Genomic DNA, 16,582 nt, shown 5'->3' with positions numbered 1-16,582 from the left:
GTCTTAGTTCAAAAAAGAATACCGTTCGTTATAACAAAGTGCCATATAACAAGCGCTCTCATTGGTTTAAAAAAAAAAACGTGCTTGCAAAAGTACAAAGCTCGCAGTCCACGAATCGTGAGAAAAGCCATAGAAGTTAATAGAGGGAAATGGTTATGAACCTCCCCAAAGTTCTTTGTTGTATGTTTTTGTTCTCTTTTTTGGCCTTGACCGTGCACAAAAACACAATAGTTACTACTACTATCTACTACCGACCGAGGAGCTAACCAATAGAAATGTTTTATTACGTAACTCATGCATAGTGTATGTTTGTCGGGCTTCATAACCATTCCCCTTTATTAACTATGGAAAAGCTCACGAGACCATCCGGGTCTTTTCATTTCTGTGTAGGTGCAGCAGAACTCACTTCTCTCGCAAACTTAAGTAAAATTTCGCAACTGAATTAAAAACAACACAGGTTTGCCTCAAATGAACAAGAAGACCTCAGGAGGTGTGTGTTTTAAGCAAAGGCCGATTCACAAGCTCTTTAAAAAAAATAATCTAAAAGCCTGGCAAACATTGAGTTGATCCAGTCGCGTAAGATCCGTGTAACGAAACCATTTTACGTGGGCATTCTAAGAGTAAAACTTGTGAAAGCCAGTCTCTCAGAAAAAGTAAAGCTCTATTTTAATCTGAGTACAGAGCAAATATGAAAGCCTTGACCGTGGCGATGGACGCGTCCTCGATACCGTCTGTCAACATTCTAGAGTCTAGAGATATTTAATGCGTACCAGTACAGAATTTATAAGTTAGATTTCTGCTCCTTCAGTTTCCATATCGTTTTAAATTTATCTCCAAACATAGTTCAGATCATTGTGCCTTTTTGTCATGATCCCTTGTCACACCTCGCCATCGATGCGTCATCTTGCATAAAGTTGTAGATGAATAACTGCGTAAACATGTCCCTATCAACAGAATGTGCCGCAGCATTACTATCTTTCAGATACCCTAGTTATAAACCATTATTAAGCGGACACTTGGGAAGGTCACGAGGATGTCCGCTTAATAGAGGTTTCACTGTAATAATAAAAGATGCTAAATAAAAATTTTGACAATACGGGAACGAAATGATATGATCCTTATTTCGCTTGTCATCATTTGATTACCCATGAGATGATAGTTGATGAGACCGAAGGCTGAATCAACAATCACCTCACAGTTATCGAGAGAGAATAATCTAATTTTAGCAGAATTCTAACGGAAAGATACCTCAAATAACGGTTTCCAATTATTTCTCCGCATTTGCATTCAGTATTCAAGTAGAATTCTTACTCGCAGTCCAGGATATTTAAAAGCATGGGGAATGTAAAGTATATTGAAATCCTTTTTGAATTTTCTAAAAGCTAAAGATGCAAATAATTAGAAATATAAGGAGTAACGTTATTCGACGTTTCGATGTATCCAACATCATTATCAAGATAAAAATTGATAATTATGCTAATGACATAGCTTCACGCGAATAAAGTTCGATTGCACGTTCAATGATGGTTTGAGATCTTGTGTAAACGACATTTCCTAAACAAGGCAGACTAGTTTATTTCGGCACTTTTTGAGGACCGAGAAATTGTCCGCGATAGTTTCATATGTTTGCCAATCTTGAGCTTGTGTGTTCGATAATGCGTTGGTATAGGTGTCGGTTGGTAAAGCTGACCGACATAGTCGATGTCGCATAGACCACATTTCAAATGATATATCACGCTTTACGAGTGAATATATGAAAGACCATATATTTCAACTGCGGAGAAAGATATGAAGATATGATTGATCATCGCAGTTATACACAGAGCTCAAGCAGTTGTGAAATTAAAGGCTCTAATTTCACAACTGCTTAAGCTGTGTGCATAACTGTGATGATCAATCATATCGTCATATCACGCATTGTTCGCTTATGATCTTCGGTTTTGGCTCTCGAGTCTTGAAGATGTTGCCGACTTTCTTACTACTGAAGACTGGATGCAGAGAGACAACGATTTTAGCACTAAGATTTTGTAGCTGTCTCCTTGTCTGCTCCTTAGTTTTCTGGTCAATGAAAGGAAGCGAAAACATGACCATGGGAAGAGTGTTGATGCTCTTGTCTCTTGCTTCACCCGGTACATTGTCAGCTACAATATTGAAATTTTTAAGACTGGACGCGGTCAGAAGAAAGAGGAGAATTCGAACACCAATGATAACATGCAACATTAGCAGTATCACTGCAACAAAAAGCAGTGTTAGAAATCAGCCCTGAGAAAAAACGCGCACTGATTGGTTAAAAATCGTGTTTCTATTAAACAATTAGATTATGAGCTCGAGATTTCTATCACTGACGCATAGAAATTGAGAGCGAATAATCTAATTTTTTTAGTATAAATCTACTAGTCGTTCAAAACTTGCATCTAAATCCTCTTCACAGACACAAACACAAAGAAGCGGCCCCCAGCGCACGCTGCTACGCTACTCACTATCTATCACAGAATTGAACGTGAGTAGCGTAGCCAATCAGAGGACGGCATTCGTGATAGAACGCTAGTAGATTTGTACTAAAACTCGATAGAAACACAGAACTAGCACGACCTGTTGACGTAATGATGGCGCAAGCAAAGAGAATTTACATTTTTATAATCAAAGTTAACAAGTTGTTTTCGTTTTTTCGTTGCGCTGTTTTCTAAAAGAAATAGAAAACATGTTCTCCGTGTTTCTATCGAGTTATAGAAACACTCGTGAAAGTTTGGGAGAACTCGAAAAAGCTGTGGAAACACTCGCCTGCGGCTCATGTTCCCACAGCATCATTCGTTCTCCCAAACTTCCACTTGTGTTTCTATAACTCGATAGAAACACGGTACATGTTTCTATTTCTTAAATACAGTTCACGACAGTTTATGAGTATCTTTCATAGTCAGGCTCAATTCCTGTCAGGTATCCACTCATAGAAGATTAAAAACAAAGGAAAAGTCTAACTCTTAAGCTCCCAAAGTGTCTGCGGCCGCTTACAGGAATGTCTGGTCTCCTTGCGGGAATGAATAAATGCATAGTTTTTAAGGAGTTCAAATGCATTGAGTTTTGTCTGTGAGGCGGTCGTTAGTAAAGATTTCAGCCTTCGACAATGTCCATTAAGAGAGCTTCCACTGTAATTGATAGAGGATCTCAGTGAGGTTGAGGCGTTTACGGCTTAAGGTTAATTTATTTTTCTTACGGTAACAGAAATCTTGGAAATTAATTACCATTGTTTTAAAAAGTTAATCAAGTTAAATAACTTTTATTGTTTTATATGATTAAAAATTATTTTGATAACTGTAAAACATATTTAATGTCTTAGGATCATACTGGGATGGGAAACGTGTTATTAGTATTATTATTATTATTATTATTATTATTATTATTATTATTATTACCGAAAACTTAAGGAAAACTTAAGGAACAACAGAATTTCTGAATTTTTTACCAGATACATGTAAGATTCAAGTTTGTATGAAAAGTGCTCAATAAAGTTTGCTATTATTTAAATTAAAAAAAAATATATTATTATTATTATTATTATTATTATTATTATTATTATTATTATTATGATCATCATCATAGGAGTTGTAGGCTAATATAGGTTACTGAGCTCTTCCTGTACTGCCAAGCCACGTCTTAACTTTCACCTCCATGTCCAAAACTTTTTTACAGTTAACATCTTTTCACGGCTAACGGTTAAAATTTCCCAATTTTTTACACCCAACAGCTGAACGTTTGGCCTGTTTTCGGCCAGCAGTTAACCTCCTTGAGACCCTCTAGTGATCCTCCATAACAAAAGCAGCGTCTCTTTGGTTCATTAGTCTCATCGCTAATGCAAATTTTCTTGATTTTTCAATAGCATAGCGTCTGCATCCAGGACTTATTCAGCTGCCTTGAGTGTTCAATCCACGAAAAAGTATGCAGTCCAAAGACCTTTCCACCTCTTTCTCGTACGAGAAGGAAATCGAGAGAGCCAGGTGGTACAAAGATGACCTGGATAAAGGCGGCTGGAAAGAGGTGCACAGAAGTCCTGGTCACGTCTATTGGATTAAAACCTTTCCCGAAGACGAGGTCCCGATAACAATGCTTGCTTCGATCGACCTTCCATTATCGGCGGAGATGTACATGGAAATTTTAGACCCGAAAAACCAGGATAAACGAGATAAGTGGGATAAGACTTTCGTGGACCACGAAATCCTGGAAACGTATCCAGATAATAAAGGAGTTGTTAGATTTATGCGTTATCCGATTTCATTCCCGCTTTGGGATCGTTCCTTCCTCTTGTTTTTTCCACCTCCAAAAGAAATCGACTGGTTTGGCAAGCGAGCTTTTATTCAGATCCAGAAAGATGCCTGGCACCCGTCAAAACCGGAGGGAGCTGATGGCCTTGTGAGAGCGACCAACGGAGGAAATTTCATCGTGATTATCCCTGACGAAAACAATCCGAGCGCAGCATGCACGCTGTTCCGTCTCTCCAAGAATAACTACAATGGATGGCTGCCAACAAAGCACATCGAGTGGATTGTCTGAAGGAAAGTTACCGCTACGTTCAACCAGTATTTGGCAAGCATGGTCGAAGGTTACGAGAAATACTTCAAGCAAAAATAATTTTTTTAGTGAAATTTGACCTGATTCACGTTGCTATGAAAACAAAGGACAATATAGCATCTTTCAGTAGCTGAGATAGTTGTCTTGTATTGTCAATACGAATGTAACCAAACCACTCATAAACATCATTGTAATCGATTGTATCGCAATACAGTAAATATTTTGGCAATAACGTAGTGTTTAAAGATCTTTTAGATCAGACTTGACAATAGCATAACTTTGCTACAAATGAACAAGAGGACCTCAGGTGGCTTGAACAAAGGAATTCAGATGGTTCTTTAGACCTTTCCCGCATTCCAACAAGCAATAGCGCCGAGTCGAGGTCAGCGTGGACAAAAATACAGCAAATGTATGAAAATGTCCACCCCAACCTCGCTCTGGTGCTATTGTTCGTACGCACTGAAGTGGAATGCGGGAAAGATCTAAATAATTGAAGACCTGGCAAAACACTGAGTTGATGCAGTTGCGTAAGATGTAAATCTTTAACAAACCATTTTACACGCACATTCTAAGATTAAAACTTTTTTAATGCCAGTTTTCTTAGAAAAAGTAAAGCCTCAGTACTAACCAAATGTAAAAGTCTTGACCATGGCTTTGTTCTCAATTTACAAGAACACTCAAGAAGCAGGGAGAAATACTCGTTCTCCGCTCGTGTTTCACTTACTTGCTTGTATTCTTTATATTTAACAATATGATTATGAGTTTAAGATTTCTATTTATACAATAGAGTCTTTCTGTCGAGGAACTATAAGCTAATAGTTGCTCCGCGGACATTTGATGTTCTTCGAGGGTGAATTTACCTAATTTTCTGTTTTAATTATTTTTTTTGTAACTAAGAGTTTTTTCCTATTTGGGTAATAAAGCGCGTGTTGTTGTAGAATATAGCCGCTGCATTTTTTAGTAGTTTTTAGTAGTATCTTTTGTATTGTTTCGCTTGTTTGTTTTACTGCCTAACTTGATAATAATAATAACGATAACATTATTATGATAATATATTTTTTTAATAATATCAAACTTTATTGAATATTATTTCATGCAAACTTGAATCTTACATGTATCTGGTAAAAATTTAGAAATTCTGTTCTTCCTTAAGTTTTTTCTCTAAAATAATCTCTGTAATAATAATAATAAAAGATAATAATTTACAACACAGTCCCAAGAAAATACGCGCGCTGATTGGTTAAAAATCACAGTGTTTTCATTAAACAATTAGATTATGAACTCGAGATTTCTATTTAAACAATAGAGTGTTTCTGTTGAAGAACTATCTGTTGATAGTTGCCCCCGAGGAAATTTGATGTTCTTAAAACAAATATTTGCCCGAGAAGCGAAGCTTCGATGGCAAATATGCTAGTTTTAAGAACATCAAATCTCCAAGGGGCAACTATCAGACCGATCGTTCCAAGACATAAACACTCTATCGTCTTTATTGTTCACCACGAAATTTTCTTCCGCGCGCCAGTTCAAAAATCATATCGAATTATTTTCAACTTTTTCAGATGAAAGCCGTGAAAGCCATATGTAAAATTTAGATTTCATTTGTCAATTTTTTTTTATATATATAAGCTCGCTTGTTTATAGAAAATTTTTCACGGACGGGTACTATCCATCCGGATATTTTCCTCGGACGGGCACTATGGGCTGATAGTGTCTCTCTGCGGATGAACACTATCGCGTTACGTGATCAATTTAAACCAATAAGAATCGGAGAAAATTTAGTGATGAAGTATAACGCGTGATAGTATACGAGGGTGAAGCCCAAGTCAACTATCACGCATAGAAATCGAGAGTGAATAGTCTAATTGTTTTAGTATAAACCTACTAGTCGTTCAAAACTTTAATCTCAATCCTCTTCAAAGACATTTCGAAAACACAAAGCTGTTACGCTACTCACTATCTATCACAGAGTAGATAGTGAGTGGCGTAGCCAATCTGAAAACGGCATTCGTGATAGAACGCTAGTACAGTCAAACCTGTATATAACGTCACCCTTGAGAAATGGCCAGGTGACCGTTATATACAGGGTGACCGCTGTACACAGGTTTACTTTAAACTCCCCTGGAAGTTAATAAATAGCATTTTTATGTGCAAATAATTACTCAATTCACGTTTCATTGACAATAACGAGTAACAGCAACGCAATAAACACGATAAAAAAGGCCCATAAAATGTCCGTGGTGCACTTTAAGGGAGGTGCAGTAAAAGTCTACTGAAAGCTAATGAACAACGTTTTCAAGTGGAAAATCACTCAATTTTCATTTATTGACAACAATTTGAGACAGATAAGTACAGTACAGTGTTATAATCAGGGGACTATGACGAAAGTGAAGACAGTGTGGTACAGTTGTTTTGTTACAGTTACAGTGACTATTGTTTGAAAGCGACGACAACTAAATGTTATCTGCCGCAAGCATTTGTCGGACATAGGCAATGACATATATTAGTAGTTGTATTCAGTACTAATATTTGTATTTTTGTGAGACCTCTGCCTTGGTGGCTGCTGTTTAACGAGCTTATGAATAAAGCTTGTCATTATTCCTTAACCGTAACCCAATTTCGTGACCGTTATATACAGGTAAAAGATAATGAAATTGTGGATTCAAGAAGTCTAAAGGGTGACCGCGTCCGTTATATACAGGTGACCGCTATATACAGGTCAACTGTACAGTAAATATAAGGGACGATTTTTGGGAGATTGTTCAGTGACCGTTATACACAGGGTGACCGCTATATACAGGGCCGTTATATGCAGGTTTGACTGTAGATTTATACCAATAAAGATTATGAGCTCGAGATTTCTATTGCGCGATAGCTGACTAGGGCGCAGCCCGAGTTAACTATCACGCATAGAAATCGAGAGCAAATAATCTAATTGTTTTAGTATAAATCTACTAGTCGTGCAAAACTTCATCTAAATCCTCTTCACAGACGCTTCAAAAACGCCAAGAAGCGGCCGTCATTTTGTTAACAAGGGCACACTGCTACGCTACTCACTATCTATCACAGAATAGATAGTGAGTAGAGTAGCCAATCAGAGAACGACATTCGTGATAGAACGCTAGTAGATTTATACTAAAACTCGATAGAAACACAGTACATGCTATCTATTTCCGAAATAATAATAATAATAATAATAATAATAATCATCATCATCATCATCATAAAATATTCTATGGCGTCAGTATCCAAATAGTCAAAAGCGTTTTGCAATAACTATCAGCGAAAATCTAAAAAACTTAATCTAACAATTAAAAAGATTGGTCGAAAATAAATTGCAAAAAGGCCTTTTTTTAAAAAAGAAAAGAAACGTTCTGAGTCTATTTTTAAAGACGATGCGTAAATTGAATCAGAATTCATGTTAGCCTGAGACTCCCTTCTCTTTTTGCTCGGTGGGAGACAAGAGGAAAATAATCTGCTCGATTTCCTATCGTACATGCGCGAACTACACCAGCATGCCGAACGTGTCGTGCATTGTCATGCAAAACGTATTTTTAGTCATCTTGCGGTCAATTGTGGTGAATTCAGGTGAATTACTTGAATTCCGACTTTTCCGCCGTTTACTACAGAAATTTCGCAAACGTCTACGAGGTAACCAGCGACAAAAAAACTGACGAATTAAACCAAAACTGGCCTCATTCAAGACCATGCTGTTCAGCACGTGCTTCGGAAACTGATGGACAGCATGTTGTTAAAGAATTTTAAACTATCAACCCTCACATCACGTGCCTTTGACAATGAAGAGCTTGTTGAATTCGATTAATATGCAGCAATAGATTCTGGAACTGTGAAAATAGCCTTCGAACGCAGACGTATTTCCGGCTGTCGCTTGTCTCCGATGTAATGACTTTTGTTTATCCTTGGCCAATCAGCTTCCATGATGGAATGAAACTCGAGTGCTCCTCGCAGCGAATAACTCGCGCAGTAGTTCTGGGGCTACTTGAGCTAAACTGTGATTGGCTTAAAATCTCTACGTCACAGAAATCGTTTCCTGGCTCGGGTTCGCAGACGTTATTTTCGGCGGAGACAAACGACAGCCGGAAATACGTCTGCATTCGCAGGCTACTGTGAAAACAGCAAAAGATCAAAGATGACCAGTTATTCGTCGGACACAAGTTTTAAATCGTGACGATCGAACCCTTGTCAGTGCAGTGTTGGCAATTGCAATTTTTAGCCAACCACGGGGTAGTAGATATTGTCGGCAGCCTTGCAAACGGACAACGACTTGAATCTTATCTGCCATGCTTTAGTTTTAAACCGGTTGAAACTTGTCAAAAGCCGGTATTTTTAATTTATTCTTTCCAGGTTCTGTACGAGCGGTTGCGAGCAGAGGTTTCCTCTAATCTCTGACCGAGCAGAACTCTGTCTCGCAGAGCATGCACGCACGTATTTTATGCTTCGGCGAATAATTGTTTAACATAATAGATGGAATTATTCTCGCATTTTGATTGGTTCTTACCTATGATCAATTAGAGGACAGACGCTTAGAGACGTCCTTAACCTTTTTTTTTTCGTTATCATATCAAACAAATAGATTCCACGTTGCCGCTCGTCTCTTTAGGAATAGATCGCAGAAGACGTCAAAATGTGGTAAGAACCTCAGTAACATACTCGGCTATGTACATTTTTTTTTTGTTCTTACCACATTTTGACGTCTTCTGTGATCAATTACTGAACAGACGCACGGCAGCATGGAATCTATTTGTATAATCGAGATTTTTACGTGACTTTGTATTGATTTGGCTCGAAAGGCACGTGACAGAGTGATTATTGTCTTATTCAAGGTTGATTTGATTACCGAACTCATTTTACTCATCCGTTGTTTCTAGCTGCTTTTCAGTCGGCCGGAGAACGAAGACCCACCTGAGATCAAACACTGTGAAAAACTATAAGGTATGAAAACTTTGATGCCGACGTACCTCTGGCCCAGTTCAGACGCCGAACTTTCCATGAGCCGAACCAAATACATTGAATTAAGTACATGAAAAGTTCGGCGTTTGAATCAATTGAGAACGGCTATTTGAATTTGGAACGGCCCAGCCGTTCTTCCCGTCTAGCTCAGCCGGGAATTTCGGCTTTGGAACGGCTTTGATTCAGACGTCGAACTTTTCATGAGCCGAACCTAATGTATAAATTATTATAACGTATTTTACAAGCAGTTTTCGCTTTGTCTGAAAATCGCTGACATTTCGATGTGATTTCGAAATAAGTTCGGCTCATGAAAAAGTTCGGCGTCTGAACTGGGCCTCAGTTACTCCGTGTTCTAGCCTAAAGGTGACTCTTTAAGTCTGGCGTCATTAGGGCTGGTGAATGGTCCTTTAAAAACCCATGGTCTCGCAAAATTTTCGCCGAATTTCACGGGTCTCGCAGTCTCGTTTTTTAGCGGTTATGTGCGTCTCGCAGTCTCGATTGTTTTCAAGGCTAAGAAAGTCGTTAAGTACCGATTTGTTTCTTTTTTTATGAAGTTAAATGACATTACAGCATCTTAAATCGTCTTGAGTTCGCATTTAAAACACTTTAAAGTCTCGTTATCAGTAAGGGTTTTTTAAAACATTTGACAATAAAAATAAACGGTAAAAGTTTGCGACGTTTCGACCGCTCTTCGGTCATTATCAAGCAAGATGTAAAAAGTAAAATTTGCATAGATATATATAGCTACAAAGAGGTAAGAATGTGTGAAAATTATTAATGAAGTAAAGATATGTAAAATGTATGTAAAAGAATTAACAAAGTAGTGCTTAAAACAATAAAAAAATGTAAGATTATTTAAAAACTTTCGCACGAATAGAGTCAGATTGTACATTGAGGCTTGGTCTCAGTTCGTGAATAAAAAACATTTCGAAAATAAGACAGTCAAACTTGGTTGTACATTTCTTTAAAATCGAAAAGTTATTAGTAAGATCTTTAGGGGCCGAAGAATGTTCCTCGCGAAAATGTTTTCCAATTGATGACGATGGGTTTTTTGTGCTCATCGACGCGTTGCTGCAAGTGCCGGCGCGTAAAAGCAACATAACCTGCATCGCACAGGTCACATTTAAAATGGTACACAAGGGACTGTTGACTGTTTGACTGTCTTTTTTTTTTTATTAATCGTATTCAACGTCTGGGCCGCCTGTGTTAAACTTCAGAATTTCTTACGATACCTTCTGAATTGTTTTTCTCCCAAAATCCATCTTCAGGATCTTTGAAATCGTTTTCAATTTGTCCTAGACGAAAATCTCGGCCATTTCGAAGCGAATTCATTTGATCGCGCCAAAATCGTCATGCAGGCCATACTGCTGCATATTGTAATTGGAGAGTATTTTTTGACCTTGAAATGCTGCTCGAAGATGGCGAAATCCGAACTCGTGGTTGGGAGACCTTGAAATCCTGCTCGAAGATGGCGAAGCGCGAACCTTGAAACGCGAACGAGAATCTTGAAATGCTGTTAGAAGATGGCGAAACGCGAACTCGTGGCCGCGAGAACCTTGAAATCAAGAATTTCATGTACCCGACACCACTCCAGCCGTTTTGTGAGCCCGCGTTCCTTGCCCCACGTTACCCGAGACCACCGTGCGCGCCTAGTTTCATCAAATCGAGAACGTTTCGCATACTACCAACACATTTCTTACTTATTTGAAATTCCTTGTATGTATACACGCGGGGAATCCTAGGATGCCTCCTCGAGTTTGGCCTCTGGGCCAAAATCCTGCGGGGGTAATAACTGTTTCTCGAATTGCGTTACAGTACTGAGTTCTGCAAAGTTTTGAAATACATTTTGCTTTTTTGATCGAGAGGCATGTACTAAACAAAAGACTACCATCTGAGAGAACGCATACCCCGCATGGGCATCTTGAGATGATAATCTTTTTCAATCTAATGTTAGCGCGTGGTCATACTTCAAGGCTGTTTGAGAAAAGAAACCTGACTGGTCAACTTAAATGACGTTATAATTTCATTTAATTTTAGTAGTTAATTGAATATGCAAAAAATTGCGCCTGGATTTGCGGAGTGCAGGAGCAAGTGAAATTCTAACTGTCCTGCGCTTTGAAAGAGTTTTCCAAAGAGATCTTTTTCGCTTTAATCCGTTCAGTACTTTTCGAGAAACGACATTCGGGAGGGTTTGAATGCAACTCTTGTCAGCAGCCATGGCGCCTCATGTGAATCAGTCACGTAGAGAAATGACAAGACGTATTTTCGAAGTAGACTTAGGATAAGCACACCATCTCTTTACTAAAACCTGAGCTACCGAAATGTATGAAACTATCAAAACAACTATCAACCCTAACTGTCCTGGATTTCTAGCCATGATCCCGGCCAACAGTTGTAACTGGCATATTTTCTCATTCTGTAATCAGTCAATTTTCGGCAAGTCAACAAAAAAAAGTAGGTTGCAAGACTGCCATATTCAAATTCTAGTACTGTAGCATCCTGGCTGGGCCGCCGTTTTGATCGACATATATAAACTAACGTGAAATTTTAAGAAAACAGACCTAGCACCATGTGACTCCAAATACGCGTGATGATTGGATAATTGATTCTTCTGGTCTGCGAATCAAAACATATCCAAAAGCCGAATTGCATGCTCTGGACTGTTAATATGTTGCACATTTAAATAGCAAATTAAAGTAATGTTTGTTACAGATATTTTCATTTCCTCTTGATATTTTCCCTTTCAATTTGGTAGAAAAAAAAAAACAAAAACAAAAACAAACGGCATGAAAAGTGCAAACTAGAGAAGAAGCTAACGATAAGCAGCCAGTGAAAGCCAATCAGTCCTGCCAGGACCTGCATATAGGCTAACTGAAAAGTACTAACTTAATTCCAGTCCTCTTGGCCGAAGGGGTTCTGAGAGGTTGCATTCATAGTTTACCTCGTTAGTTTTCCCCATCATCTAATGCAAATTTTCTGAATTTCTCAACCGACAGTGTCTGCAACCACAACCTCCTCAGCAGCTCCCATGAGTGTACAATCCGCACAAAGCATGCCTTCCAAAGAAGAGTTTTTCACCTCTTTTTCGTTCGAGAAGGAAATCGAGAGAGCCAAGTGGTACAAAGATGACCTGGATAAAGGCGGCTGGAAAGAGGCGCACAGAAGTCCTGGTCATGTATATTGGATCAAAACCTTCCCCGAAGACGAGGTCCCGATAAATGTTCTATCTTCGATCGACCTTCCATTATCGGCGGAAATGTACATGGAAATTGTAGACCGGAAAAACCTGGATAAGCGAAGAAAGTGGGATAAGGCTTTCGTGGACCACGAAATCCTGGAAACGTATCCAGATGATAAGGGAGTCGTTAGATTCATGCGTTATCCGACTTCATTCCCGCTTTGGGATCGTTCGTTCATCTTGTTTTTTCCACCTCTAAAAGAAATCGACTGGTATGGTAAGCGAGCTTTTATCCAGATCCAGAAAAATGCCTGGCACCCTTCGAAGCCGGAGGGAGCTGATGGCCTTGTGAGAGCAACCAACGGAGGCAATTTCATTGTGATTATCCCAGACGAAAGCAACCCGAGCGCAGCGTGTACGCTGTTCAGTCTCTCCAAGAATAACTACAATGGATGGCTGCCAACAAAGCACATCGAGTGGATTGTCGGAAGGAAAGTTTCCGCTTCGTTCAACCTGTATTTGGCAAACATGGTCGACGGTTACGAGAAATACTTCAAGCAAAAATAACTTTTTTTTAGTGAAATTTGAATTGAATTAGTGCTTCAGTTAATAACAGTTTATATACTGGAACGGTGTTCCTTCAGAAACAAAGGGTAATATAGCATCCTTCAATAGCTGATAGAATTGTATCCTGGTCGCCCCTATGTACCAAACCACTTGAAAAACACATTTTTATTACATGAACTGCGGAGTTTTACAAGGATTTCCAGCCCTGAAAAGCCGCAATTTTACCTTGTGTAAAATTACGATAATTTTTCACTGTAAGGATATGAAGTCTTCGGCAATCTTCGGTTTTCTTAAGAAATCGACGTAATCCTCCGAAATTTTTGGAAAATGTTTTGGAGAATCTTCGAAAATCTTCGCGAGGAGTCGTAAATCTTCGGGAATAGTCAAAAACGTCGTCTTAGCATGTAAATAAAATAAATATCCTGTGATATCGAGTTCAACAGTCGAAAAGAAATATTGCATATCTACGTGCGCCCATGTATTATTCTCTATGTAATCGCGGTAATAATGTAATCGACCGTATCGCAATATTGTTAAAATTTTCACAATAAACGCAAGGTTTAAAGACCTTTTCTTCAGGCTCATTTTTGGGATCGAGTAGGGGGGGGGGGGGGGGAGGGAGGGCAGGGACCGGGCTGTTTCATAGTGGGATGCTGCCTCTTAGATCAAAATGGCTCTCTCATAGCTCCATGGGGTAATCATTTATCGCGTTGCGTGCGCAAGTGCTTTGTTTTGAATGCTGTTTTTTACATTAGTTTTTACACCCAGTACTCTCAAACTTGTTACATGGGATAAGCAATGATAAAAGAAAGCGAAAACTGACAGTGAATTTTCTCGCGTTTCCTTCGTTGAAATTTCATAAAATTGTCAGGTTGGTAGTAAATATTTTACTTTAGATGGAGTTCGTTTTTTAGGTATATGTATCTGACCAGATTTTCCCCAGCGGTAAATGACATAGATTTGCAAAAATCTAAACAGAAACTACATGCCTCTACGAACCCTACTTTTCGAGTTTAACAGTCCTATCTCGCCCGATTCGATGTACTGTGAAAATTTTAGAAAATCAGTTTCACCAAAGGAAATTTAAGAAAAGCGCAAATAAAGTCAGAAAAACGGTAAACTGAAATCCGTTTGTTTGGGCATTTGTAATTCAAGACCAAAGGCCAAGATTTTAACAGAGATGATAATAAAACGCTGCGCTCGTGTTCACGTCATAAAATATCGAAAAACACTGATGCGCGCGCGCACGATCGTAAAACTATAGGGAGACACCTTGACTAACGTGATCGTGATAGTACAAAGCTCGCAGCTTAAGAATCATGAAAAACGCTCAGAGACCATCCGGGCCTTTTAGTTTCTTCCGATGCACGTGCAGCAGAACTCACTTCTCTCACAAACTTAAGATAAAATTTTGCAACTATATTGAAAGCAGCACAGGTTTGCCACAAATGAACAAGAAGACCTCAGGTGGTGTGGAATTCAGATGGTCTTATTGAAAAAAAAATGATAAAAACCTAGCAAACATTGAGTTGATACAGTAGCGTAAGATCGATAACAAAACCATTTACCTCACGCAACCGAAAGAGAAAACATTTTTTAAAGCCAGTCTCCCAGAAAATGTAAAGCTTTATTTTAATACTACACAAATAACAAATGCAAATACTCAAGAAGCATGGAGAAACACTTGCTCTCCGTTTGTGTTTCGACCCTGTTTCCGGCTACACGGCTACAGTGCTTTTATCCCTTTCTTGAGTCCTTTATAATTATAACAGATTAGAATATAGCGGCTGCATACCGGCTATTTGAGCTGAACGGGCATCATTTGTTTTCTCTATGCCGCATAGCTTTATGCACGACTGAAAATTATAGAGCACGTCCCCGATGTTGTGTTGCCAGCGCAATCACCGCCCTTTCTCAGACGAAAATCTTTTTGTTCTGTCAGGCTATATTCTAGACCAAATAAGAAAATAATGCACTTTTGGCGTCAAGAAAAACTGCTGAATGAACTGGCGCTCCGCTCGTGCGTCGAATGAGCAGTTTTTCTAGACCTCAAAAGTGCATTGGCAGCAGACTTTTTAGTACTAGTCACAAGGGGTTGCGTGTGCCGAGCGCGTGAGTTAAGCAGCAGCCATACAAATCTTGCTTGCTTTTTAGTCGCACGTGTTTCAAAAAGGGATCTTTGAAACACACGACGGCAATGGCAACTAGAGCATCACCGCTCAAAAGGCGTGTTGAACGGAAGAATGGATTATTATGCACGTTTTTATCCGGGGGGGGCACTCCCATGGAAAAGGTTGGGGATGCTCTTCGTCTCGTTTTATCAGGGGTGACGCGTATTTGTCTCTTTTAAGATGTTCGAATGCAGGAGGAAACGCCACTACGTTCTGCCGTTAGTGTACTTTTAGGGTGGCAAATACAAAACGCTGTTATGTCCGTCTAAGTGGTAGCTTTTAGTGGTCAAATAAAACTTGAGCCACGCCCATATTGGTCTTGTTCATGTTTAAGCCATTAATTCACATTTTCTAATGCGCACCCCCAACCCGTTTTACAATACATAAATATACATTTTGTAATAAAACAATGATGAGTAAAACTTGTAACCTACTTAGACGGGTTTTATCTTTACCTTATTTATTTTGTTTTGTTCGTCATTTCCGCCGTTCCAAGCGACATCCAGCGGTATATAATGTTGTGATTTCATTTCATAATTTGGTAACATCTAAACCTGAAGAAGGCTGTTTTGGCCAGCCGAAATATTGTTTTATTAAAATATACTACGTTGGGTCAGCCTTGCAGTAGCCTTTTACTTTTCATCGTTTTACTTTTGAAGTTGTGAGAATCAATCTTCAATCAAGCAGGATCTTTGCAGTTTATTTGTTTTGTAATAGACGTCCTCTTGTTATGTGCGTGAGGCTCCCGCACATTGTTCAAGTCGCGTGCCAGTTCTGTTTTAGAATTGCGTGACTCAGGGTATCTAAGAAAAGACATCGGAAATACATATCATTACAATGATCAAGTTTGACAGTTTCAATGGGGTCCGATCCATTGCGTCAAAGCGTTTCCTGTTATCAACAAGACAAACGTGCTTCCGTTTCCGACTACAAATATACGTAGTATTCCGTGATTAAAGCGTAGGTCTAGGAGAGGGTGTAGTCCGATAAAGTTTGGCTCAGGATCGGAATATCGTGTTTTTTTTTCTCTGAATAGTATGGTAGACAATCAGAATGAGAGAGGAGAAACATAACATGATTATCAATAAACCTGTGAAGTTGGCGAAAAATCATGATCTGTCAAGTATCCTCAAAA

At 38.9% G+C, this 16,582-nt stretch overlaps 1 protein-coding gene, 1 long non-coding RNA gene and 1 pseudogene across 2 annotated transcripts; 2 read left to right on the top strand and 1 right to left on the bottom strand.

Moving 5' to 3' along the window:
* Positions 1-278: 278 nt before the first annotated feature.
* On the bottom strand, positions 279-1,308 carry LOC149104753 (uncharacterized). Its single transcript, XR_016201310.1, has 2 exons — positions 1,249-1,308; positions 279-944 (listed from the first exon to the last, which is right to left on the bottom strand). It is a non-coding gene; the product is annotated as an uncharacterized LOC149104753 (long non-coding RNA).
* Positions 1,309-3,878: 2,570 nt separating this feature from the next.
* Positions 3,879-4,838, top strand: LOC149104752 (uncharacterized; annotated as a pseudogene).
* Positions 4,839-9,381: 4,543 nt separating this feature from the next.
* Positions 9,382-13,843, top strand: LOC110065728 (uncharacterized). The gene is made up of 2 exons (XM_089270979.1): positions 9,382-9,513; positions 12,528-13,843. The coding sequence occupies exon 2, from the start codon at positions 12,560-12,562 to the stop codon at positions 13,274-13,276; it is 717 nt and encodes a 238-aa protein (XP_089127105.1). The 5' UTR covers positions 9,382-9,513; positions 12,528-12,559; the 3' UTR covers positions 13,277-13,843.
* The last annotated feature ends 2,739 nt before the right edge of the window (positions 13,844-16,582 follow it).

The sequence above is a fragment of the Orbicella faveolata genome, unplaced genomic scaffold (assembly GCF_042242905.1).
Source record: "Orbicella faveolata isolate gen_17 unplaced genomic scaffold, um_ofav_v1 contig_34, whole genome shotgun sequence".
Lineage (NCBI taxonomy): Eukaryota > Metazoa > Cnidaria > Anthozoa > Scleractinia > Merulinidae > Orbicella > Orbicella faveolata.
Note: the sequence above shows the minus strand (reverse complement) of the source record. Positions and strands in the feature narration are given on the sequence as shown.

What these genes read in the sequence shown, in the direction of transcription:
- LOC110065728 (XM_089270979.1), top strand. Translation starts at nt 12,560, where the DNA reads ATGAGTGTACAATCCGCACAAAGCATGCCTTCCAAAGAAGAGTTTTTC.